This window comes from Camelus bactrianus, chromosome 6, assembly GCF_048773025.1.
Source record: "Camelus bactrianus isolate YW-2024 breed Bactrian camel chromosome 6, ASM4877302v1, whole genome shotgun sequence".
NCBI classification, from domain to species: Eukaryota; Metazoa; Chordata; class Mammalia; order Artiodactyla; family Camelidae; genus Camelus; species Camelus bactrianus.
Window position 1 is genome coordinate 14,199,231 of NC_133544.1, and position 27,893 is coordinate 14,227,123.

The 27,893-nt window shown below is 42.5% G+C and overlaps 1 protein-coding gene across 3 annotated transcripts in view; it reads left to right on the plus strand.

Moving 5' to 3' along the window:
• KCNK10 (potassium two pore domain channel subfamily K member 10) overlaps positions 1-27,893 on the plus strand; it is a 127,024-nt gene that overhangs the window by 49,960 nt on the left and 49,171 nt on the right. For all 3 annotated transcript variants that reach the window (XM_010968669.3, XM_010968668.3, XM_045505730.2), the window contains exon 2: positions 10,474-10,808. In XM_010968669.3, the coding sequence (XP_010966971.1) occupies positions 10,474-10,808 (335 nt within the window). The remainder of the gene's footprint in view (positions 1-10,473; positions 10,809-27,893) is intronic.

A 27,893-nucleotide genomic window follows, 5' to 3' on the forward strand; every position in this document is an offset into this window, starting at 1 on the left:
TCCACACATTTAGGTAAAAAAATGAAATGGGCTAACGTTTGCGAGGAAGCATTTTTAAATGAAAATGAACTGAAGGGATATTGTCTTCCAACGTTTTCTTTCTCGTCAAGTCTTGGCAACACTTTTGCTGCCAAATCCTCTTCTGTTGGAGCTGTGATGTGTGAGGCGCCATTACTTTATATGACTCATCTATTATTGAAACATTTTAGTTTATTTTTTAATGAGGGTACTGGGGATTGAACCTGGGACCTTGTGCATGCTAAGCATGTGCTCCAACACTGAGCTACACCCTCCCCCTTTAATTGATACATTTTATTTATTTATTTATTTATTTATTTATTTATTTATTTATTTATTTATTTTATAACCATTTTTTAAAAAAACTGAAGTATAGTCAGTTTACAATGTTGTTGACTGGCACATTTTAGAGGCAAGGGCTCTTTCCACCTGGAATTTCTTTTTTTCCCCTAGTTTTCTGTTCCTGTGCATCAGAGGAGAACTGACTTTGAGGGCAGGTTATTCTAGTTTGATTCCTGGCTCCACCACTTTCTGGCCACCTGACCTGGCCTTAGTCATTTAAGCTGTCTGGGTCTCAGTTCCTTTGTCTGTGAAGTGGGCACGTGTGGTGTCCACGTGCAGGCCTGCACCATGCAGGCCTCCCACGGGAGGGAGTGTAACGAACAAGAGCCCTGGCTGCTGCTCTGAAATCGCTGTGGTCCCATTTCCCGGTGGGCTGTGGCCAGCCAGGAGCCGGGGACAGCAGGAGCCTACAGCAGATCTCCTCGGAGACACAGGACTCCTCAGACGGCTGACTCTGGCTCAAGAACCCCTTGGCGGCCGTGCTGACCCTCCCCTGGGCTGCAGGTGGTCTGGGACTCTCACGCCCATCCTTCCTTCCCTCTCTTCTTCAGTCCGGGTCAGACTCTTAATGTGTCTGCTCGCTGTCCTCACCTCCTCCTGACTGAGTCCCATTTTTTCTCACACATGAATTTCCCTTAATAAAATCCATGCGTGTTTAATCCCCGCTTGGCATCTGCTTCTGGGAAGACCTGGACTCACACAGAGTGATAATATCTGGTGGTGAGGACCAAAAGCAACCATGTGAGCAGTGTTTGTCAGAGTGACGGGCACAAAGTAAGTGCTCAGTAAGTGGTAGGATCTCCTATTACGTGTACCACCACTGCCAACACCACTGACATCAACATCTGGCCAGTTTCCCCTCTTTGGTGGTTCCGGGCACAGAGAGCTCCAGTGGCACATCGCAGGTCACAAGGCAACTTTGTATTAGAGTGAGAGCAACTATGGTTTCTGAGGAGAAGAAATGAATTAGTTAAACTACCCTTTGTAAACTTATCCAAGTTAAGGAAAAGACACAAACCAAATCCTTTCCCAGCCATCGAAATGTGCAGTCATCTTTGCGATAGCCACCAAGTCCCTGTTTCCTCAAATGCGCAGAAGGTTTTGTTATGTTCTGAGGTTCCTGCCAGTACTCCTGATAGCTGCAAATATACTCCAATAAATAAATCTGGGTGTCTCATTTGCTGTTCCCAAGAAACTTGTAGGGGTTAAAAAAAAGTGGCCATAATTATTCACATTTCGTAGATAAGGAAACAGAGAGACTAAGTGGAGGGTTCAAGGTCACCCAGACCCTGGTGAGTCTGGCATTGAAACTCTGGTTTTTGCTCCTGGTGCTTTAGAAACTCAGGGATTGGTGGGTTCTGTTCAAACTCTGCTCCCAAGGACAGTCTCTTAGCAAACTGGCACCAGGAACTGGCCTGGAAAGACCTTCCTTAAGCCCAATTCTGTCCAGCCTCTAAGATGCTAGAAGCCCTGGACTCAACCACGGTGCAGGTCAGTGAAGGGAACTGGTCTCCGCGCTCAAGCAAGACCATCCTTTGTCACCCAGTGAGGCTTCATCCTGATGTTTGTTACCTGATGCTGTGGAGTGTGTTCCCTGAGTAGGCTGTCAACCCCTCAAGCTGGGAGGGACCGTGCCTTATCCCCAGCACAGCACAGCCCCATTTGGTGCTAAATAAATGCTTCCTCTTGAGGGTGGTAGCGATTTTGATGGGGCTTTTGTTTATAGTCTGAAGGAGTCATCATTATCACCACCATCAAAAATAACAACAGAAAACAAACATTTGCTCTATGCCAGGCACTGTGCCAAGAACGGTGATCCACTGATGAAAAGACAAGCTTTCTGACTCTAGGGAGTTTGTAGGCTTGTGGGAGACAGGCACGCTGAGTCTGCCTGGAGAGTCCAGGGAGGCTTCACGGAGGAGGCAGCTTTGAGCTGAGACTGAGAAAGACAGTTTCCCAGGCAGATGAGGATGGGGAGGGAGCTACTGCAGAGGGGACATTCGTGAAGGTGTAGAGGTGCGAACAGAGCACAGCTATGTTGGAGGACCTGCTGCTAAGTGGTGCTGGAATGTCAAGTTGTTTTCCATATGATGCTGCCCATCCACATTGTGTGTGTGGGTCTGGATATTTCTTCCTGACTTCCATTTTTCATTAGAAGGTTCTTTTAATCAGCTATCGTTGATAGGCCTTCCACCGTGTGCCAGGCACTGTGCAGGACCCGGGGGTACAGAGGTGACAGGGTGGACATGGTGCCTGTCCTCCTGGAGCTCTAAGTCGAATGATGCGCACACAGGCCCTGTTAGCAGCGTAGTGGAGTGAGTGCGGGCCAAGGGACACCTAACTTAGTGGGAGTGTATTAGGTTCCTGTGGCTGCTGTAACAAGTTGCCACAAATGTAGCAGCTTAAAACAACACAATGCATTCTTTTATGGTTCTGAAGGTCAGAAGTTCAAAATCTGTCTCAGTGGGCTGAAATTAAGGTGTAGGCAGAGGTGGATCCTTCTGGGGGCTCTAGGGGAGATTCTGTTCCTTGTCTTTTTTGGCTTCTAGGGGCTGACTGCATCCCTTGTCTTGTGGCTGTATCACTGTGACCCCTACTTCTGTCCTTACATCTGTTTCTTTCCTCCTGCCTCCCTCTTATAAGGGCATTTGTGATTACACTGGGCTCACCTGGATAATCCGGGGTAACCTCTCATCTCAAGAACTTAATCATATCTGCAAAGTGCCTTTTGCCACATAAAGTAACACATTCATAAGTCCCAGGGATGAGGATATGGACATCTTTGGGGGCTATTATTCTGCTGACCACAGAGACAGCAGGGGACAAGGGGAAGAGGTGCTTCCAGGAGTGGTGTTTAACCCCAGACTTGTGGGTCAGAAGGGGGGTGAAAAGTGGAAGCAAGGAGATCACATACGAGGCTGTTGGACTGGTCCAGGCAAGATGTGCTGGTGGCCTGCATGAGGCTGGTAGCCATGGCGATGGTGAGAGACACAAGGAATTGAGATACAGTGAGGAGATCGAATGAATGGGAAATGAGAGCAAGGTTGACAGAAAGCAGCCCTGGACAAGGTTCGACTTCTCTGTATCAACAAGGGCAAGCAGGAACCTGGAAATGATGTCTTTAGGGAAGGTTAGCAAGAACGTAATACCCAGGGTGCTGATTCTAATTCTTAAGTCTTTCAGTCAGAGATTCCCAAGAGTTTTGTGTTCATGTGGGGCAGAAGGAAATGTAACATTTACTGATTTGTTTGATAGAAAAATGCACACTAAAAAGCTGATATTCAGCTTAGTTTCCAAAGAGAAAAGCTGATTTTGAGGTTCTAGGAGGAAAGGCAGATTTTACAAACCTAGATTCTTCTGGGTGGCCACCTGCTGGCCAGGTGTTGTCAGGGTCCTTGGTATTTTGAGCAAGGAGTGACATTCCTGCACTTTTATTTACCTTGGGTTCCCCAAGGCAGAGCCTGAGCAGTTTAACGCTCATGAACGGGACTGTTTGTCTCCCTTAGGTAATTAGGTTTGTCATCTCCTAATACTTTATTTACACAACAGCCAAGCTGCACCAAGACAGAAGCCATAATAAGCATTAATATAATAAAGGGAGAACAAAATCGAAGGGAAATGGCTGTTCATGGTGCACGAGGCAGGGTTCTGAAATACATGATACATTTTGTGTGCGACGCTACCCTGAAATTCCTGCCACTCTAGAAAAGCCCCCAGCTTAACATTTATCTCCAAGGTCATGACCTTGCCCTTACAGAGAACAGGGACCTTTGAGAATTCGATGTGTTCTGAAGACCAGGGGACATTTCTTTTCCAATGATTTATTTGAGGAAAATAGAAGAAAAATTTTATCACTAATAGATCAGGAATGATTGCATCTAGGTCATCACATTTTCCTTTGAGAAATACATTTAGAGTCTGTTTTGTCGTTCTTTTTTTTTTTTCAGGAAACCGATTTAATTGGCATAAAGCATCGCTCTTTGATTCCTTCCCTCATTATGGCCACCGTATTTTTTCTGCCCTGTTAATTGTCGTCAGAAACCCAAACTTTCTCTACTCTGATTTTTCAACTGAAGTATAATTGATTTACAATATCATATTAGTTTCAGGTGTCAAACATACTGATTCAATATTTTAATGAGTTATACTCTACTTAAGGTTGTTACAGAATAATGGGTATATTTCCCTGGGCTGTACAATATATCCTTGTTGCTTGCTTATTTATTTATTTGTTTGTTTATTATATTAAGCCAATGAAATTTTTAAAAATTAAGGTATAGTTGATTTACAGTATTATATAGGTTTTAGGTGTACAACATAATGATTCACAATTTTTAAAGTTTATACTCCATTTATAGTTATTATAGAATATCAGCTATGTTCCCTGTGCTGTACAGTATATTATTGTAGCTTATTTATTTTATACATAGTAGTTTGTACCTCTTAATCCCCTACTCTTGTTTTTCCCCTCCCCCTTTCCCTCTCCTCATTGGTAACCACTAGTTTGTTCTCTGTATCTGTGAGTCTGTTTCTGTTTTGTTATATTCACTAGTTTGTTGTACTTTTTAGGTTCCACATATAAGTGACATCATATTTGTATTTGTCTTTCTTTGACTTATTTCACTTAGCATAATACCCTCCAAGTCTATCCATGTTGCTGTAAATGGTAGATTTCTTTCTTCTTTATGGCTGAATAGTATTCCAGTGTATATATACCACATCTTTATCTATCTGTTGACGGACACTTAGGTTGCTTCCATATCTTGTCTATTGTAAATAATGCTGCTATGAACATTGTGGTGCATGTGTCTTTTCAAAATAGTGTTTTAATTTTCTTCAGATATATACCCAGCAGTGGGATTACTGGATCATATGGTAGTTCTATTTTTAGTTTTTTAAGGAGCTTCCATACTGTTTTCCATAGTGGCACTGTGGACCAACAGTGCACTAGGGTTCCCTTTTCTCCACATCCTTGCCAGTGTTTGTTACTTGAAGACTTTTTGATGATAGCCATTTTGACAGGTGTGAGGTAATATCTCATTGTGGTCTTGATTTGCATTTCTCTGATGATTAGCGATACTGAGCATTTTTTTAATGTGCCCAATGGCCATCTGCATATCTTCATTGGAAGAATGTCTATTTAGGTCTTCTGTCTATTTTTAAATTGGGTTGGTTGTTTTTGATATTGAATTGTATGAGCTGTTTATATATTTTTAGGGGACATTACCCCCCTATTGGTCATATCATTTGCAAATATTTTTTCCCATTCAGTAGGTAGCCTTTTTGTTTTGTCAATAGTTTCCTTTGCTGTGCAAAAGCTTTTAAGTTTAATTAGGTCCCATTTAAATAAGTTTTGCTTTTATTCCTTTACCTTAGGAGACAGCCAAAAAATATTGCTGCAGTTTAAGTCAAAGAGTGTTCTGCCTATGTTCTCTTCTAGGAGTTTTATGGTTTTAAATCTTACGTTTTGGTCTTAAATCCATTTTGAGTTTATTTTTGTATATAATGTGAGGAAATGTTCTAGTCTCAATCTTTTACATGTAGCTGCCCACTTATTGAAGAGACTATCTTTTCTCCATTGTATATTCTTACCTCCTTTGTCATAGATTAATTAACCATAAGTGCATGGGTTTGTTTCTAGGCTCTCTATCTATTCCAGTGATCTATGTGTCTGTTTTTGTGCCAGTACCATGCTGTTTTGATGACTGTAGTTTTGTAGTATAGTCTGAAGCCAGGGAGCATGACATGTTCAGCTTTTTTTTTTTCCCCTCAAGAGTGCTTTGTCAACTTGAGGTCTTTTGTAATTCTGTATACATTTTAGGATTATTTGTTCTATTTCTGTGAAAAATATCATGGGTATTTTGATAGGGATTGCATTAAATCTGTAGATTGCTTTGGGTAATATGAAAATTTTAATGATATTAATTCTTCCAGTCCAAGAGCATGAGATATCTTTCTATTTCTTTGAATCATCTTCAGTTTCCTTCATTACTGTTTTATAGTTTTCAGGGTATAGATCTTTCACCTCCTCAGTTAAGTTTATTCCTAGGTATTTTTAAAAATACACTTTAATTAATTAATTTATTGTTGTAAACATATACTTTTAAAAATTGAAGTATAGTCAGTTTACAATGTTGCATCAATTTCTCGTGTACAACATGTTTTAGTCATACATATACATACATATATTCCTTTTCACATTCTTTTTCATTATGGGTGATAAGATATTAAATATAGCTCCCCGTGCTATATAGTATAAACTTGTTTATTTTATATATAGTAGCTAATATCTTAAAATCTTGAACTCCCAGTTTATCCATTTCCACACCCTTTTCCCCTGGTAACCGTAAGTTTGTTTTCTATGTCTGTGAGTCTATTTCTGTTTTATAAGTGAGTTCATGTATGTCTTTTTTTTTTTTTTATATTCCACATAAAACTAATATCCTATGATATTTTTCTTTCTCTTTCTGGCTTACTTCACTTAGAATGACAATCTCTAGGTCCATCCATATTGCTGTAAATGGCATTGTTTTATTCTTTTTATGTCTGAGTAGTATTCCATTGTGTATATATACTATAACTTCTTTATCCAGTCATCTGTTGATGGATATTTAGGTTGTTTCCTTGTGTTGCCTATTGGATGTAGTGCTGCTATCAACATTGGGGTGCATGTATCTTTATGAAATAGAGTTCTCTCTGGATTAAATGCAATTTTAAATGAGACTTTTTTTAAACTTTCTCTTTCTGATATTTCAATATTAGTGTATAGAAACTCAACAGACTTCTGTATATTAATCTTGTATCCCGCAACCTTGCTGAATTCATTTATTAGTTTTAGTAGTCTTTCATTGGAGACTTTAGGATTCTCTATGTAGAGTATCTTGTTATCTGCAAATAGTGACAGTTTTACCTCTTCCCTTCCAATTTGAGTACCTTTTATTTCTTTTTCTTGTCTGATATCTGTGACTAGAACTTCCAATGTTATATTAAATAGTAGGCTATATGTGCCTAGAAATTTGTCCATTGCTTCTAGGTTGTCCAATTTTTTAGCATGTAACTGTTCATAGTATTTTGTGTGTATGTCTCTGTGGTATTGGTTGTTAGTTCTCCTCTTTCATTTCTTATTTTGTTTGTTTGAGTCTTCTCTCTTTTCTTCCTAATGAGTGTAGCTAAAGGCTTATCAATTTTGTTTATTTTTTCAGAACACCAACTCTTGGTTTCACTTATCTTTATTATTATTATTATTATTTTTGGTCTCTATTTAATTTATTTCCTCTCTGATCTTTATTATTTCCTTCCTTCTGCTGATTTTGCACTTTGGTCTTCTTTTTCTAATTTCTTTAGTTGGAAGATTAGGTTGTTTATTTGAGATTTTTCTTGTTTCTTGAGGTCTGTATTGCTATAAACTTCCATCCTAGAACTGCTTTTGCTGCATCCCATAAATTTTTTTGAAAAGTCGTGCTTCCATTTTCCTTTTTTAAAGTATGTATATATATTTATTAAAGTACAGTCAGATTACAATTTGTGTCAATTTCTGGTGGACAGCATAATGCTTTAGTCATATATGAACATACCATTTTCATTTGTTTTAAGGTATTTTTCTGTTTTCCTTATTGACCTATTGTTTTTTTTTTAATAGCATGTTGTTTAGTCTCCATGTACTCTCCCCATTTTTCTTCCTATAATTGATTTTTAGTTTCATACGTTTGTGGTTGGAAAAAATGCTTGATATAATTTCTATCCTCTTAAATTTGTTGAGACTTGTTTTGTGGCCTAGGATGTGACCTATCCTGGAGAATGCCATGCTTTTGAAAAGAATATATATTCTGCTGTTTTTGGATGGAATATTCTGTATGTATCTATTAAATCTAACTGGCTTATGGTGTTATTTAAAACCACTATTGCCTTATTGATTTTGCCATCCTTATCTGGATGATCTGTATATTGATGTAAGTAGGGTGTTAAAGTCCCCTACTATTATTGTATTGTTGTCAATTTCTCCCTGTATGTCTGTTAATATTTGTTTTATATATTTATGCTCCTGAATTGGGTGCATATATGTTAATAAGTATAATATCTCCTTCTTGTATTATTCCTTTATCATTATACAGCACCATTCTTTGTCTTTTCTTATAGACTTTGTTTTAAAGTGTATTTCTGATACATATATTGCTACCTCCTCTTTCTTGTCATTGCCATTCGCATGAGATATCTTTTTCCATGCCCTCTCTTTGAGTCTGTGTGTGTCTTTAGTTCTGAAGCAAGTCTCTTGTAAGCAGCATATAGATGAGTCTTTTTTTTTTATCCAGTTAGCCACCCAATGTCTTTTGATTGAAGCATTTAGTCCATTGACATTTAAAGTAATTATTGATTGATATGTCCTTAGTGCCATTTCATTATCTGTTTTCTTCTTAATTTTTTATAGTTCTTCCCTGTTATTTTCTTCTTTAGGTTTCTTTACTTGTGGTTTCATGTCCTTTGGTGGTATGCTTGTGTTTTTTCCTCTCTTGTTTGTTTATCTATTGTATGCTTTGTCTTGTGTTACCATGGGGTTCATATATGTTGACCTATAACTGTATCTATTTGTTTTAAATAGGTAGTCCTTCAAGTTCAAACATATTCTAAAAGAGTGACATTTTTTTCTTCTTTCTCCAATTTTTTTTTGTTTTTGATGTAATATTTTACATCTTCATATTTATCCCCTGTACTGATTATTGTAGTTTTACTTGATTTTACAATTTTTTTTTTGTTTTAATCTTTGTACTAGCTTATTTAAGTGGCTGAACCTCAGCTGTTACTATATATTTGCCTTTACTATGGGGGATTCCTCCTTTTCTATAGATACTTACTTCTTATTGTAGCCTTTTATTTTCCCATTTAGAGAAGACCCTTCAAGATTTCTTATAAGATTGGTTTAGTATTGATGAATTCTTTGAGTTTTTTCTTGTCTGAGAAGTTCTTTATCTCTCCATCTATTCTAAATGATAATCTTGCTGGGTAGAGTATCTTAGGTTGCAGGTTTTCCCCTTTTTAGCACTTTAAATATAGCATGACACTCTTCTCTGGCCTGCAGAAGAATGTAAATGACTCTTTGTTTTTCTCTTGCTGCCTTTAGAATTCTCTCTTTAAGTTTTGTCATTTAAATTGTGACATATCTTGATGTGGGTCTGTTTGGGGTCATCTTGTTTGGGACCCTCTGTTCTTCCTGTACCTGGATATCTGTTTCCTTCTTCAGGCTTGGGAAATTTTCAGCCATAATTTCATAAAATATTTTTCAACCTCCTCTGTCTCTCTCTTCTCTTTCTGGGACCCCTATAATGCAAATGTTGGTATGCTTAATGTTATCCTGGAGATCTCTTAAACTCTTCTCATTTTAAAATTTATTTTCCTTTTTGCTGTTCTGATTGGGTGACTTCTGTTATTCTATCTTCCGGGTCCCTTATGTATTCTTCTGTATCACCTAGTCTGCTATGAATTCCTTCTGGTGTGTTTTTCGTTTCAGTTAATGTATTCTTTGGTTCTGACTGGTTATTTTTCGCATTTTCTAGTTCCTAGTTAAAATTCTCACTGTGTTCATCTATTCTTTCCCCTAATTCAGTTAGCATTCTTATTGCTAATGCTTTGAATTCTTTATTTGGTAAATTGTTTATTTGGTTTCATTAGTTGTTTTTCCAGGAGTTTTCTCTTGCTCTTTCAATGGAGACAAATTTCTCTGTCTTCTCATTTTTCTTGTCTTTCTCTGTCTTTATGAAATTAGGTGAAACAGTTACCTGTTACTCCTTATGTCAAAGCATCATTATACAGTCTGCATTTGACAGTGACTTTGGTGGGAGAGGTGGACTCAATTATTATTATTATTATTATTATTATTATTATTATTATTATTATTAATTTTTACTTTTAAACTAGAACTCCTGTGCTCGTTACTTTAGAACTCAAACAGACATCTAGCAACTGATTGAATTCCCTCGCTGCGGGCTTGGTGAACCAATTTTTAATCTCACCTTTAAAAACTGACTTGAGAAAGCTATCTGTGCTTTGTTTCTGACAAGTTTTGGGTTTTGTATTTGTAAACAAACTCTCTTTTCCCCTTCCTCCCACCCTGTTTCTCAGTGGCCGTTCCTGCAGCAGCACCCCCGGTGTGCCAGCCCAAGGGCGCCACTAACGGGCACTACGCGGCCCCACGCCTCTCCATCTCCTCCCGAGCCACAGTGGTAGCCAGAATGGAAGGTGCCTCCCAGGGGGGCCTGCAGACCGTCATGAAGTGGAAAACAGTGGTTGCTATCTTCGTAGTCGTGGTGGTCTACCTCGTCACTGGCGGTCTCGTCTTCCGGGCATTGGAGCAGCCCTTTGAGAGCAGCCAAAAGAACACCATTGCCTTGGAGAAGGCAGAATTCCTGCGGGATCATATCTGTGTGAGCCCACAGGAGCTGGAGACATTGATCCAGGTGAGCAGGGAGTGAGCCAAGCACAGAACAACCTGTGGGGGAGAGGGCAGCATCGATTGTGTCTTTCTGGCTCACTGAGCTTTCCCTTTGGTTGAGAAGCTCCTGATAGTCATGGAGGTCCTCTCCAGGAGGTGACATTTGAGTGGAGACCTGTGACAATGTGGAGGAAGAGGGACCACACCTGCAATGGCACCGATGTGGGAGCAGGCTGTGTTCTGCATCACCTGCTTTTGGATGTGGTGTCCAGAGGCAGCAGCAGGCAGAGGGCTTTGGATTTTCAAATTCAGGTCCACGTATGTATGCTGATTACCTTTTTAGTCAGTGTAAGATCCTGGGGTATAAGGGTGCCTCGGGTGGCCAAAGAAAGAAAGAAAGAATTTTAAATAGGCAGGGATGTATTAACCTGTCTAAGGTCAATGAAAATGAAGCAGAGAAAAGGCCACTGATGTGGGACGGGGAGGCCGCTAGTGACTTGAAAGAGGCTCTGGTGAATTTGTGGGGATGAAATAATAAGGATAGGAGTAATAGTAATAATCAAGGGTGCTGTTTTCGAATACTTACTGTGTGTCAGGCACTGTGCTAGGACCTTTTCCTACCTTAGATATTAAGGAAAAATCATCCATAAGGGCCAAGAACTTAGGGCTGCCACCTACAGAAGAAAGACAGAGGAACCGGGGTGGGGAGTGGCCTTGGCAGGGGTGAAGTGTGGCTAGGAAGGGATGTGGGAGACAGGGAGTCATCTAAGGTGGTACGATGGGAGGAAGTGAAACAGGAGGCTTAAGCAGTGCGTGGAAGGCGGAGAGGACCGAGTCCTAGGAAAGGGAAATGGTTGGGAGCCCAGTTGGAGGGCTTCACCTTGGAGGCGAGGGGAGTTGGCTGCCTCCAAGGCTGATGTTTGAGTTCCACTCCTGCACACCCTCCTGAAGCACAAAGAGTAGTGGTGGAAGGTGGTGACATTTGTGGAGGCAAGGAAGAGTCCCATCTTTCTGGGGATTCTAAAGTTTGGAAGGCAGATGGTGGAAAAGATGGCTTTCACAATTTCTTCTGGCTCTGGGATGTCAGCATCAAATTCTAACGGCTGCCACAATCCAGGATTCTGTAGGATTCGCGAGTCTGGGCTGGCTTATTTATTTAACTATTTCCGGCCGCGCTGAAGGGGTAGGGGGATTCAGAGGCTACTAAGGATGTGGCCCCTTCATGATAGTTGTATTCTTTTCAATTATTTTCGATAATCTGACTTGGCTCTTTGGTAAATAGAAATACACATTCCCCCCACCCCCCCCGGGGTGTAAATATGATTTCATACCGATGTCCTATAATTTTTATTAAAAAATAAAACTTTAAAATGGTAAAAGCTAAGGCCAGTGTTTCCTATTACTCTTTCTTACATGGCCTTTTTTTTTTTTCTCCTTTCAATCTTGTGGTGATGAATGTGTTGTGCTAGTCTGTGCTAGATTAAGGCTCAGAATGCCACAGAGAATGGAGGAAACAATTCTGGAGTAATTTTAAGTAAGGAATTATACATGTTGTGGTGATTTGTGGTGAGATCCTTTTTATTTAGTTGCAATACCTATGATAACCTAAAGGGTGGTCTGAATTGAATCCACAGTCATGCCTGAATTTTCCTTCCTTAGTGAGAGCCTGAGGAAAGGGATCGCTTCTTATTATCTTAGCATCCATGTGTAGCCTCTGCATGGCTTTGCATCTAATTATTGCCCAATAGAGAAACACTTTTGGAATGAGATATCAAACTAAATCTATAATGTTGGTGATGCAGGAGATATCTGATCTTATTCGTGCGTTTGTTTATTGAGTCAGTATTTCTGTATTGCCCTTTCTTTGGCCTTCTCCTTGTGATAGAGTTCAGAGGCCAGAATGAAGGACAGGATGGCGGAGGGTAGAGATTCTAATTCTGGTGCTGCCATTGAGACCTATCCTTTGACTTCAAAGGTTTCTCTGTGAAATTAGGTGTGTGTGTGTGTGCGTGTGTATGCATGTGTGCCCTTGAGATCATTTTTATAACAATTAAAAAATCTACCCTTTATTGTGCACCTGTCATGAGCTAGGCTCCTTCCACCCATCATCTCATTTAATCTCTCCGACAACAATCTCTTCTAAATTGGTATTATTATACTCATTTTATAGGTAAGGAAACCGATGCTAAAACAGGTTGAGTAACTTTCCAACCACCAAACTGACAGAGCTGGATTCAGTGATGTCTGCCTGACTCTATCCTGCCTCACCCAATGAATCTACAACTCTTTAAATAGTTCTTGCTTTATCATAAGCTCAACTCTCTCTTTAACAGTTGTTTGACACTTTCTAGGATCTTAGCAGAATCAAAAAACACGGGTGTTCCTTGCTCTTTAACATAAAGCCTTTCTCTATTTCTTCCTCCTATACCTACTGACTACCACTCCTGGGGCTTAGGGTGCCTTAAGAGCTCCCTCTACTATGATGTAAGGATTTATGCTTGTGTTTGTCTAGAGGTTTTGTCGATTAAGTTAAAACGCTGAACCTGTGTCAATCAAAAATCGAATCATTATGGTTTACCCTTCGGTCCACTAATTCCTTTACAGAATGAAAGTGTCCACACTTTTGGACCATGGAGCACCCTCTCACTCTACACATCTGAGCAGCAATGTGTGTAGTGTTCACAAGAAACAGAGTATTTGGGAGAGTTTTCAGTGTGATGTGTTCTAAGCTGGAAAAACAGTATATTGTATCTCACTGATATTATTATTATTATTGTACCTGACTAATAGGTAAAAAATTAGATTGATGGTGTTTATCTAATAATGTCAAGTCTCTTGGCTGGGTTGAGTGAACTTCTCATAAAACTAATCTGAAAGGTGTAATTCATCTTATTAATAACAAAAACTGAGTACCTGGAACAGCATAATCCCCCATGAAATGCCTGGATAGCTTTAAAAAGCCAAAGCTGGGGAGGGGTTTTCCAAAGACTTGAAGCACTTTTAGGGGGTACCATGGGACTCTGGAGGAGACAGAGGGGTCACCACCCCTGACCCAGCTGCTGTTCTGGAGGAGACGATCTCATTAATTAATTCACCTATGCATTCTTTAACTTGCTATTGAGCTTCTGTTACATCAAGTAACATGCTAGGTGTTAGGGACAGAAAGGATGAGAATAAAATGTACCTTAAGCAGGTTGCTAACCTCTCTGTGATTCCATTTCGTTATCAATAAAACCTGCCTAAAATCCCTCACCCTTAGGGCCTGGAGAGGATTAAATTCTATAATTCATGAGAAGGGCTTTGAACTGTGCTTGGCCCATGGTGAGCACATACAAAAAAGATAACTGTGGTTGCCACTGCTGTTTAAAGTATTATTCAAGTAGCCCAGAATTTCAAGTAGGCTTTCTTAATGGGGATGGAGTTTGTTTCCAGAGGGCATCTGGTGATGTCTGGAGACATTTTCGATTGTCAGAACTGGAGAGATGCTACAGACATCTAGAGAGTAAGGGTGCTGGTAAATACCCACCAAGGCACAGCATAGTCACTCATCACAGAGAGTTATCCAGTCGAACACACAATAGGTTGAGAAACCCTGGAGGAAGAGGCATGTAGACCAATAATTAGAATTCATTGGAGTGGAGCTATTTTTTCCCAGTTTTATTGAGGTACAATTGACATACATGACTGTATAAGTTTAAAGTGTACAGCATAACAGTTTGAACATGTGTTGGGACATGGTTACTGCAATAAGTTGAGTTAGCATCCATCGTCTCATATAGATACCATAAAGAGAAAAACCTTTTTTTTTTTCTTCTTGTGGTGAGAACTCTTAGATTTGCTCTCTTACCAACTTTCATACATACCATATGGCAGTGTTAACTATAGTCATAATGTACCTTACAGCCCTACTACTTACTTATCTCACAACTGGAAGTTTGTACCTTTCCATCACCTTCCTCCAACTCCCCTCCCCCCACCTCCCATCTCTGACCTTTTTATCTATGAGTGTTTTTTCTTAAGATTCCACATATAGGGAACTCTAATTCAAAAAGATACATGCACCCCAATGTTCAAAGCAGCACTATATACAATAGCCAACACATGGAAGCAACCTAAATGTCCTTCGACAGATGACCGGATAAAGAAGTTGTGGTGTATTTATACAGTGGAATACTATTCAGCCATAAAAAGAATAAAATAATGCCATTTGCAGCAACAGGGGTGGGCCTAGAGATTGTCATTCTAAGTGAAGTAAGCCAGAAAGAGAAAGAAAATTACCACATGATATCACTTATATGTGGAATCTAAAAAGAAAAAGAAAAAAAAGGGACACTATGAACTCATCTTAAAAAACAGAGACAGAATCACATATACAGTAAAGAATCTTATGGTTACTAGAGAAAGTGGGTGGGAAGGGATAAATTTGGGAGTTTGAGATTTACAAATGTTAGCAACTATATATAAAAATAGATTTTTAAAAAGTTTCTGCTGTATAACACAGGGAACTATATTCAATATTTTGTAATAACCTTTAAAGAAAAAAATATGAAAATGAATGTATATATATGTATATGCATGACTGGGACATTGTGCTGTACACAAAAAGTGAACACATTATAACTGATGGTACTTCAATTAAAAAAAAGATTCCACATGTAAGTGAGAGCATACAGCATTTGTCTTTGTCTGTCTTATTTTGCTTAGCATATTTTTCTCAGGTCCACCCATGTTTTTGCAAAAGGCAAGGTTTCCTCATTTTTATGGCTGAATAATATTCCATTGTGATATATATATAAATATATAAAAATAATATATATATATAAAATATAAATATATATATAAATACATACATATATATACATATTATATATATATAATCACAACTTCTTTATCCATTCATCCATCAGTGGACATGTAAGTTGCTTCTGTGTCTTGGCTGTTGTGAACGAGCCTGCAGTGAACATGGGAGTGCAGATATCTCTTTGAGATCCTGATTTCAATTTTTTTGGCTATGTTCCCAGAAGTGGAGTTGCTGGATCATATGGTAGTTCTATTTTTAATGTTTTGAGGAAACTTCATACTGTTTTCTGTAGCGGCTGTACCAGTTGACAATCCCACCAATAGTCTGCAAGGGTTCCCTTTTCTCCACATTCTTGCCAGCGTTTGCTATTTCTTGTCTTTTTGATGATTCCTGGAATGGAGCTATTTGAAGTCTGTGAAAAATGGGAGCCCCAGTGAGGCAGACAGAGGTCAGGGAAGATTTTAAAGTGTTTATTTATCTCCTTTAATCCTTACAACTATTCTATGAGGATAGTCTTTTGTGCCTCCTACAGAGGAGGAAACTGAGGCAGCAGGAGGTGAAGTTACCTGCTCAGGGACACCTGGTTAGTGAGTGGAGGATCTTGGATTTACTCCTGGGCAGTCTGACAACATATCCCATTCTCTTCTTAAACACCACACATTGGAACAAAAATGTGGAATATGGGAGGCGTTCTCAGTACCCACAGTGAAGGGAAGGGCATCTCACCAGCGATTGGGCCCGTTGAGGGAGCTGCAGGGGGTCAGTGTGTCTTGAGATGAGAGTGTGGGGGAGCTGGTGGGAGGTGAGATTAGGATGGGGGCGGGGGCTGGATTTGACAGGTGCCCAGGGAGCCTTGCTGAAGGGTTTGGGCTTTATGCTGTGGGAAATCGGGAGTCATGGAGAGATGTAAGGAGGCAGTGACAAGAGGAGAATTTTCTGTTAGAAAGGTAACTTTTAGGAAGGAGGAAGGAGGGCTGGAGAAAGGAGAAACTGGAGGAAGAAGACCAGTTTGGAAGGACATTGGGGCATCACAGGGGAGCGATGCTGAGACATGGTGAAGGGGCTACATTGATGAGAGTCTGACAAAGAAGGCTTGAACATGACTCATTCCCCATTCAGCAAAGATTTCTGGAGTGCCTGCCCTTGGCTCCACATCCCTGTCTGTTCCAGTAGAGGCCACGTGGGTAGTGGAGCCTGGTGATCAGCACCCAGACTCGAGTTAAGCTTCCCATGTTAAATCTTTTTCCTGCTCACGGGCCATGACTTGGGCGAGCAAGGGGGTGTGTTACGCCAGGCCTCAGCTTCCCTTTTGCAACACGGAGACTGTGATAATAGTGTGCACCTGTTAGGGAGGGCTGAGGATTAAACAAAAAGCTTGATTTCTTTTAGCTGCTGTGATTACTACTATTTATTTGTTAGGGAAGGCAGAAAAAACAAAACCAAACCAAACCAGAAATCCTGTAAATTATATACGTCCTGGGGTGCTGCTAAGGGAAAAGCTCCTGAAATACCCTTTGGGGCTTCAAAGCCTACATTTTCTGATGGATAAATGTTCTTAATTTGCTTCGAGTGTTCAGGTGTAAAGCCCCCTTCACGGAAGTTACTCCCAGTGCCATTCATTGCGGCTTGAGTTCAGGGAAGCAACCTAGCCTCTTTCTATTTCATTTAGAGGGCTTACCCCGCCACCTGGATAATCATCTTTCACCAAGTGTTGGTGGGGACACTTGGCCTCAGATTGATTAAGGAGACACTGGGGCTGGTTCCGTGGTCTCTGTTCCTCCTGACTGTTCCTCTGTGTGGTTTGAGACACTTGTCAGAGGACCTGAGGGACCCAGAAAGCTCAGGCAGGTCACCTGAGCAATGGAATGACCACTGACTCCAGAGTGTGACTGAGTGGGAGGGCCTGTGTCCTCTGGGGCTCGTTGCTGCCTATCCCCCAGTGAGGCACATCCATCTTCTAGTTTGGTGCCCTGGGGCAAGTGCTTACCCTGAGCTGGGTCTCAGAAGTTCAGCCCACACAGGACACGGAAGACCCATCTATCTCTAGAATCTTACCCTTGAGACTCCGTCAGAGCGCCTGCAGATGACAGTAAGAGGGAGATTTCCCACTGAGCTATTGTAATAGTAAAAAATAGCCAGCAGTTACTGGCTGTTTACTTTCCTCTGGGCACGTTCTAAGTGCTTCAGTCCTTTAACTCATTTAACCCTTGCAACAAACCTATAGGTTGGACCTGTCATCATCATTCAGTTTTATGGAAGAGCAAATACATTCTAAGAAGTTAAGTAACTTGCCCAAGGCCACAAAGCCCATAGGTGGTTAAATTGGGATTTGAGCCTTGGGATGCTGGACTCCAGAGTCCAGACATGTGTACGCTGGGCTAGACTGCTCACTCAGGTCAATGGTCAGTATCCCCTATACTACATCTGAACCTTTTCTCAAACCTTTTACACCAAGGAAAAGACTGGAGGGAGAAGAGGAAATTTTTAGGGAAACATGGGCGGTCTGACACAGTACTATTGCACTCCGAAGGTGGACTGTTGTGTGTTCAAAGAAGGGGGTGTCAGGGAGGGGAAGGGACATGGGCATTGGGGTCAGGTGGACTTGGCTCCCAACCCCATTAAACCAAAGGCTACTTTTACCATTGTGGGGATGGAGCCGTCCCTCTTCATTCGGAATATTGAGAAGAGTGACTGAGAGAACCCACATAAAGTGCCTACCACAGTGCCCAGCTGAGAGTGGGCATTTGGGAGGCACTATTTCCTTCCCCTGTTCCAGCTTTCTTCTCCAAAGCTAGTGCAGGGAACGGACCTGAACAGACTTTGATAGGCGCATCTGGAGTGCTGGCATTGCTTTGGCAGTGGAATACGCTAAACTGAATAGCTTTTTGAAGTTGCAGTTCCCACAAACTTGATTAGACTCCGTCCCAAGAACGTCTTTTTAAAAATTTATTTCATTTTAAAGTTATTTTTAAAAATTGAAGTATGATTGATTTACAATGTTGTGTTAATATCTGGTGTACAGCATAGTGATTCAGTTACATATATATACACACACATACTCCTTTCCCTATTCTTTTTCATTGGGGGCCATTGCAAGGTATGAATATAGCTCCCTGTGCTGTGCAGTAGGAACTTGTTTCTTTATTCTCGATGCTCCCACGAGCCACTATGGCTTATTCCCTTGTCCCCAGTACGATTGTTTTAGAAACCTGGGTTGTGACTAGTCTTGGAGAAAGCAATAAACTCTTCATCCTCTGTAATCCTCAAGAAACAAAATCACGAGGCGGCTTCCCTGACTGACAGGGGAGGGAAGAATGCTTCTGCCTGCGAGGATGAGGATCCGTAGTGGTTACTGTTCAGGTTGTGGATTCATAGACGTTTAAAGCCTTTAAATATCTTCACTGCAGCTCACTGGTCACATGGCTGTGTTTTCTCCTGGTAACTGACACGCTGAGGGCAGGGATGTTTCACGGGAGTGGGTTTAGTGTTGGATGAGGTGCCCGCGAGGAAGGACATGGGTTTTTTCCAGTTGTAGCACAAATAACCAGGACTCCTTTCTCACTGGAGAGTGTCCTGGGGGGCAGCTTGTGTAATCTGCCCCCACCCGGGGTGAGCAGGTTACCTCGCTGTCTGGAAGGTTGACTTTTGCCCCGGGCACACTTCACTCCTCATCTCGGCAAGTTACTTCACTTCTCAGAGCCCTCGTGACCTCCAAACGGGCACCTTCTGTTCATGTTGGCGTCTCTGTCTTAAGAAAGCCTGAAGCTTTCCTCTGCCTGGCATGGGCTGGGTCTGGAATTTCCTGGAAGTGGGAACCTTTGGGGTGGGGTCCCTTCTCATCCTGCTGTGTCCCCCCCTCCTCGACTGGTTCAGTGACATTTTACTTTGGTGAGGAGGATCTTTCCCACCGGTTTTCACTTGACAATCTCTTAGGGATTTTTATCTTTACTGATAAATGATTCGAGTCTTAGATCCTTTGCTCAGTACTGGGGCCTCAAACTGTATTTGATGAGTACTATTTAACACTTTGAGCACTATGTGCAGGCTCGAGTCCAGGCAGTTTACTCATATTTCTGAGCCTCGTTTCTCTCCCCATTACCCCAAGGCCCTGCTGCTGTGACCACCCCCGTTGACAGGGGCCAGGTGCCCTGGCTATGTCCTTGCAGCCAGCTGGTGGCAAAAGTGGGCCTGGAATTTGAATTCCGTGACTCCAGAGCCTGCACTCTCATCCTCCGGCTCTATCCTGGCTTGACACAGTGGGGCTGGAGAGCGTGCAATTGTAGCAGGATAAATTCCTCCCGCCTAAGGGAAAATCCACCCAAACCACATGATGGGGAAGCTCCTTCGTGAGTGTCAGTGCTTGCTTTCTAACACAGAGCCCCCGCCTCCTTCTCCCCTAGACTTATAACCCTCCCAGTGGACAGCGAGCATCCACGTCTAGGCCTGGTGCTGGACTGTGAGTCTCTGGCATAGTGACTCATTTCGCTGGTCAAGGAGGAGTTGATTTGAGATACAGGCAGCTGCAGGGGAGGCCTGGGTACAGTCCTGGGCAGGGATCTTTGATGTTGTCATGGTGACCAATGCTGCTGTTCTGCAGATAAGGGGAAGGCCAGACGTGGTGAGTTGCCAAACCTGCTTCCCCCAAGCAAGAGATGTTGGTTAATTTGCATAATCCATGAACATGTCCCAGGCTGTGGCATTTGGCCAGTCTCTTCACCTGACAAGCCCCAAATCACTCACTCACTCACTTAATTATTCATTCGACAAATTTATGGATTACCTGCTGTGTGCCAGACTCAGTGCTAAGTACCGGGGACATAATGATGAATAAAAGTCAGACCTGGTCCCCAGCCTCTTGGAGCTTATAGTTAGGATGGCCAAACATGCCAGCTTTTGTGGTTCTGGGGTAGCTGTTACCAGCACCCCTTTTCCTCTCAAAAGTGTCCTGGTTTGAAAGATAAATTAGATGGTCACTCTACTGGCAGATAGTGGGAGAGGCAAACCTTATGCATATAATCACACAAATAAGTGTAAATAAAATCAGATGAAAGCTACAAAGGCGAGGGAGATGGAGCTGTGAGGCACGTGAGCAGAACTGACCAGGACGAGTAGGACGGGAACTCAGGGCAGAAGGAGCTAGGGGTCAAGCTCCCGTGTTGGAAGGAAGCCGGGATGCCTGAGGACTTGAGAGACGGGAGCCTCAGTGGCTGGAGGTTTGTTAGCAAAGGGAAATCTGTAGGCATTTAGGCTGGAGGCAGGCAAGGGTGAAGCCCTGCAGGGCCCGATGTTGGATTTTACCCTAAGAGCACTGTGAAGCGGCGGCTGTTCCAAGCAGCGGGGTGACATGAGCTGATCAGTCAGTACGCTGCCATTTCAGTCCCTCCGATAAAACCCAAATCGCAGCAGTGGTAGTTATGAGCTGGGTTGACGTCGTGCATTCATTCATCAGCTAAACCTTTATGCTGTGCCAACCATGGCACCTTGCTAAGTGTTCTGCTCTGGATTCCTGAACTGACTTATCCTCGGAGGTGCCAGAACTCAGGTCCTGGAAGAAGCCTTCGTGGACCCTCCCGGGGGAGTGGTGCCTACTTGGTCCAGGATCACGACTCACATTTGCCTCTATGCTTATTGGGCTGTATTGGCTAATCACCATCTACTCACCTGCATCTCACCCAGGACTGAGCTTTTTGAGGTTGGATCTGTTTCTTTTATCCGTACATCCCTCCTGCCCAGCCCAGGGGCCGACCCGTAGAAGATCTTGCAGATTAAGCAACGAATGAATGGTGCTTGTATATCTGTTTTGGAGACCAGGAGACCTTCACTTAGAACCTTCTCAGAAGCACAGCAGAGAGTGATTTTATTTCTGTGCATTGGAAGACCTTTCTTTTTGGTCTGGTTTTCAAGAGCACTGCTTCTGTCTTCTTCACGCATGAGCAGATTCCCTTGGTGTCTGCAGCCCCAAAGCTTTACGTATTTAGGAACGTAATGATGTTAAGGAAAGGAGGACACCTGAGACGTGCATTCAGCAGCCTGTGGAAATCCTCGCTGGGGGAGGAATGCTGAGCCAGATGAGCCTTCTCCTTCCCTGCCCTGGACTGTCGCTTCTTCCAGCATACTTCTGTGCAGGGGACTTGGGTCACAGCCGAGGCAGCAGATGACCTCTGGGGAGGGCAGGGTTGGGTTCTTTGTGCCCAAAGACACAGACCTGGCGAGTTGAAGCGACTCTCTCTGGGCTGTTGCCCTGAAGCCAGAGGCACTGCCCTTTCTGCAGTGAGGCGGTCACGCAGAAGATTGCTCAGTGTGTGCAAGATCGGGCCTGCAGCCCCCGGCCTGTCTCCACAGGCTCCCACTTCATTATTACTATTGTTTTTATCCCTGGGGGGTTGTTGATTCCGTCACTGTTCAGTGAAGAAGATCTAAAGCTTTTAAGCCAGAAATTAAAGAGCTAATGGCAATTGGCAGGCCACTAGGAAAATGAATTTGCAAATGAGAAGTCAGTATTCCAAAAAAATTTCCATGAGAATAAAGCAAAAACCCAGAAATGAATGCTTTGGTGTCCACATTTATATACAAGTGTGCATGTGTTTGCTCCTTGTTTAAAGTGAAGCAAGAATCTCATTTAATGCGGTTTGGATGGTGTGCAGCTCGTACAGCTCTTTTCATTACTCATAATCAAAGGTATTCGTTTAAATAACTAATATTTACTGGAGGGCTGTCATGAAGCAGGTGCTGCGTTAGGCTCCGATGATTAGAAAAATCACATAAAAAAAGGATGTGTGATGCCTACTTCCTGTCCTCCAGAAGCTTCCACTCCAATATTCATTGTTTCACTAGTTCATTCACACGGTGTTTACTGTGGCCACGCACTGCTCTAAATGCTTTATGTTTATTAAGGCATTTAATCTTTACAGTGATCCTTTGAGGTAGGGGTAAGCAATGGAGGAACAGAGAAGGTAGATAATATGCCCAAGCTTAATTGACAGGCAGCACTGGGATTCGGACACAGGCAGTCTGGCTCCAGACGTGTGCTTTTTCACCACAATGCTCTGGTCCAGCTGGGGGAGACCGATGTGGCTTGGGTAGTTAGCTGGAGTCCGGAATGATTGGTGCCAGAAGATAAGGAAACACTCAGGCCCCTATTCACAGAGCCAGGAGTCTCTGACTCAACCTGTGGGATCCCCAGAAGGACCTCCATCCACCTGCGAGAGGACCACAGCGAGTAATGATTATCTGTTGGTTGTGCTCCTGAGGGACACAGCTTTACATCTTCACATAAGGTGTTGAGTTGCGCCAGTATATTCTATTTAAAACCGAAGTATATGATTTGTCATTCAGTCTGCAGGTAGGAGTCACTTGCCTGTCTCTATTGAGAACATGTATTTCGCCTTCGTTCTTGGTAGAAATGGGCAGAAGAGATGGAAAGCTTGATGAGGTTAGCCTTACTGAGTCAGGAAGGGCTTAACCTCCCGTTCTTTGAAAAATGAGGATCAAAAGGATAAACTCCTACTTCTCTGTTGTCCGTTTTCAGGTGGAAGGAGGTGGTGTTAACAGATAAGCTGTGGAAAAAGGCTTGCAAGCTGGATAGAGAGTTGTTTGTAGGAGCTTGGAGAAGGCCAGAGTTAAGGGCTGGACTTTTAACCCGTCCCATCTCTGTCACTTACTAACTTTTAGTTTTTTTTTTTTTCTGTTGTTTTGCTTATAAAATGGGAATAATAATAGGGTTTATTATTACAGGGCTTTTGTGAGAGTTAAGTGAGAAAGGAAGGCATGCTTCAAATGCTGGCTCCTAAGAATCTTTTTATCAGTGTCTAGAGCTTTCCTTGAAGGCTCTGGGATCATCTTTACTTCCTTGTCTGCCTCCACATCAGCCTGTGCTCATCAGAGGGAAGTGCTGGTAGTAGGTGTTGACACACTTTCTAAGGGGGCACAGGAAATGAAATATTAATTTGGGATTAATATTGAGCACTCAAGAGTAAGAAAGAATCCAAGTAAACAGCTGCAAGGAAAACAAGGTAGCAGAAGCATCTTACATGATGTTATTAATCATTTGGTAAATTTCAAGCTCTCTCCAATGCAGTGGCAATGGAAGGAATCATCATCTTGGATTTATCTCACACTGCAATGAATCAGAATTCCGGCAGCTGCTTCTGCAGCCCAGTTAAAAAAAAAATTCCCAGAAATTGGATAGACTCATCTTTGATAGGAATCATCTCAAGTGCAGAGAGAGCGGAGCCTACATCAAATATTCTCCTCAGGACCAGGGTGATTTTTCAACATCACTTGGCAAATTTGTTATTCAGCCTGTAGAGGCTGAGTCCAAACTGAGATGAAAGGCTGACAGTTAGTTAGTCTGAAAGCTTATTGATCTTATCCAAGCATGCACATATATCTCTGCTTCCTTAGTGGACTAGATGCTTTAAAATTTCTCTTATTTCATCCTTCCATGTAGTCAAAGATCGAGAGAAAATTAAGTCTACATTGTAAGGCACAATTTGGAAGGTAAAAGGGCTCCTCCCAATACGGCTTGATCCCATGTGGCAATGTTTGGATAGGCCAGTCATTAGGGTATCCCTAGGACCTAGGGAATTAAATTTTAGACCATTTTCTCCCAAAGAATTAACTAGTGGTAACAAGGAAGGCTGGCTGGCTCAGACCGTAGACTCTGGATGTGCCGTCCTGCTCATCTTGGGTTTCTCTCTCTTATTCTACAAATGAATTCCCTACTCGTGCGTCCAGTTGGCAGGTGGCTTTCACTTTGCATTTATAACCAGGCTGTAAAGCTCCGATGAGAGCCTGCTTCCTGGATCCCCTGGGGGCCCGAGGAAAGGCTAATATTTGCACATAACTGGATACTTAGGACAGCAGGAAAATAAACACTATCACCATATCCATCGTGGCTCTGAAAGTGCTTCTCTCTTTGCCTTTTTATGGCCTGGGCTGGTTTTTGTGAGCGGTTATTTGTGGGAGACTGTGAGATGGTTAAGTCCGTTAGGATGGCTGGTCCACTCAGGCCAGCACAGGCCTGACTGCCACACCGGCATCTGCCGGGGTGGGAGGTGAAGACAGGTGCACATCAGTCCCCCTCTCCCCTGACCTCGCATAGACACTACGAGTGTCTGGGTGGGAGCCAGCCTTCTTTCCAGAGGCAGGGAGCTGGGGTGAGAGGGTCTGAGATGGGGAGAAAGAAGAACACGAAGGGTGGAGAGGAGCTGCCTTTCCAGCATTTAGGACAATGATCTTCTTGTTGACAATCCTGAGTATCCACTTGCTAGCTTTGCTGGGCACTAGATGTGTGGCCACGGGCAAGGTGCTCACTGATCTAAGTCTCATGTGTCCCATGGGGATGCCCATCTCCCAGGTCACCATGAGGTCAGCTGAGTTAATCTATGTCCTGGTAAGTACCTGTTACTATTAATGTCATCACATATGAAGTAACAAGGCACACTGCCTGAGGTCATATTGACATTAAAAAAATTGGGGCAACAACCCTGCAAGGAAGGGTGTCTCATTTCATCGATGAGAAAACTGAGGCTCAGAGAAGCTGAGTACCCTCCCCAGGCTAGGCATGCACACTTTATCCATGACCTTTCTCCTTTGCAAGAGGGAAAGGTGAGGTGCTTATACCCTCTCTTTCTGTCCTGAAGTGAAGACTTCTTGGAGACAAGAAGCGCCTTGCTGGGGGTGGCTCCAGGTTTCCTCTTGGGTACCCTCCCACTATTGTTTGAAGCATGTCTTATGAGGTGGCTTTGCTCTTGGACGTGAAATAGCCTGTCTCCCAGCCCCAGCGTGTTCACTTCTGCGGCCATGAAATATTTATATGTGAAATGCTTCTGAAGCAGGAAAAATAAAAAGCAACTGTGGCGGACACATTAATATCACACTTCCACTTCTCACCTGAGGCCCTTCTGCCGCAGGTGTGTGAGGAGGTGGAAGGATGCTGCCACGCTGCTGTTGGGGTTTGGAGTCGTTAGGGGCACTTTTGAGCTGTAATGGACACAGTCTGCCAGTTGCCTTCCTCTGTCTCCCCAGGGTTGTGGCTTTCCTTCTGTCCATGAACGGCTGAAAGCATGCCCATTTGGAATACATTTAGGAAGCCACTTTCCACCCCGACCCCTCTCTCCCTGCCTCAACCTCTTTCCTAAACCCCTTTGCCGACTGTGCCCTCTTGAGATTAAGAACGTTGTAGACCTAGAACTACTTCTGTGCCCTTAGACGAGGTCCTTTCCTTTTGTCCCAGTGGTATAAGCTGTCAGTGAAATGCCCATGCATCCTGGGTTACGCCGTCCTGCAGTCCAAGTGTAATGATGAACAAAGCCCCCTTTCACTCCGCAAGTGTCCTGGTTTGGACAGTAAATCGAACCATCACCATGGTTATTAGTGTCCATGCATGTGGCAACAATTGGTTGCCTTCTTTAATCTCAGACAAACCTCAGTGATTGCTGCTCCATCCTTGTTTGTCGGGCTTTTTGGTGCCACATAAGGAAACAGGAAAAACAGATTATCTCACTGAGTACACAGATCATAGGAGAAAAGCCACAGACAGTTAGTGGTCCCCTGTGGGCCATCACTCATCCCAGTGGAGCGCTCACACTCACGATGGTCTTTCCTGCCATCAGGAGCAGTGATTTGTGCAGCCTCGCATTGCTTCGTGGGGTGACAGCACCGGGGGATCCTGGTGGGGGGACCTCCGAGTGCGCTTTACCTCCCCACTTCTCCACATCCACACCAGACCTGCCTCACTTTGTGAGCGGCTGTGGTTTCTCTGCTATGCCTTCCTGGTGGTCCTAATGCCTGGGGGGTGGGAAGATGGAGGAGGCAGGAGGGAAAGAGATTCTTTTATTTACTTATTTTCCAGTTTTATTGAGATATCATTGACATAAGACACTGTGGAAGATTAAGGTGCACAACGTATTGATTTGATACGCACATATTACAAAATGATGACCCCTGTGGCATTAGCCAACACCTCCACCATGTCATATAACTCTCATTTCTTTTTTTGCAGTGAGAACATTTAAGATTTATTCTCTCATAACCTTCAAGTATATAACACAGTGTTGTTAACTATAATCACCATGCTGTACGTTAGATCCTGAGAGTGTCTTCAGCTTACAACTGGAAGTTTGTACCCTTGACTGACATCATCCCATTCCCCTATCCCCAGCCCCTGGCAACCACCATTCTACTCTACGAGAAACAGATTCTTTTAGATCTTGGCTCCTTCAAGTCAGCACACCACCACCGCCACCACCTCCTCCTCCTTCTTTTTTTTTTTTTTTTTTTTTGATCATTATATATTTTTTGCATGTTGAGTTATTTTCTTATGTTTTTCTGTGTTACGAAGAAATAAATTGCTTTCCTCTCACACCTCTGGGAAGATCTTGTGCCTAAATTTATTACTTTAGTTTGTCCATTCATTTATTGATTGAAACATTCATTTATGAATCGTTTACTGGGTGGGTACTGGAAATTCTAACTTACAGGCTAAAAAGGAAATTTAAAAAGGGGTGGAGTTAAATTGTAAAGCGATACCGTCTTATCTATAGTATGCTGTCCCTGAAGATTGAAACTTTCACATCACATCTAGAATAATTTTTTCTTCTTGAGCCTCATAAGGCCTCTCTGACCTTGGCAGTGGTTGAACTTCTCATTAAGCAAATGCACGATGCTCATTAAGTCTGCAATTGTGGCCGAAAATGATGCTGATGCTGGCTGAATCTATAACTGATCATTTAAGCCAGACGGTACACGGCTCAGGTTCGTCATTTCATTATCTGCGTGTGCAGACCTTTCTAATGGGCTGGCTTACCTTCACTTTTGCAACCTGAATGCAGAGGAAAAAAAAAAAAACCACTTAAAAAGCAAATGCATTTAATTTTAAAAGGCCTTACTCGAGTTCAAACAATTAAGATCATTAGAAAATACTTTAGCAAATTAATAAAGTTAGAAGTATGAACTCAGTCAAATATTCTTATTGAGTTAAAAATGATGCCATTGATTCAAGTGACAACAGTCCTTTTATACTGGGCTTCCCCGGTGGGTATGTAACCCGAGTTTGCTAATTCATTTTAATTCTGGTTGTTTGCTGGAGTCTTTCTGACCTATAAGATCTAGATAGACTCAGACCTCACTCCTAGGACTGTTGATCCTTCAAAGCCTTGCCAAGAGCTTGGAGACTTAGGCGCCAGACGCCTTATTTTTCTCCTTTCTTACTTCTGGTTCTAAATCACGTTCTGGCCCTTTGTGCCCATAACAAGTCTCACATTTAAAACCACTTCCCCAAGGCATTTGCTGATATAGCCCACTTCC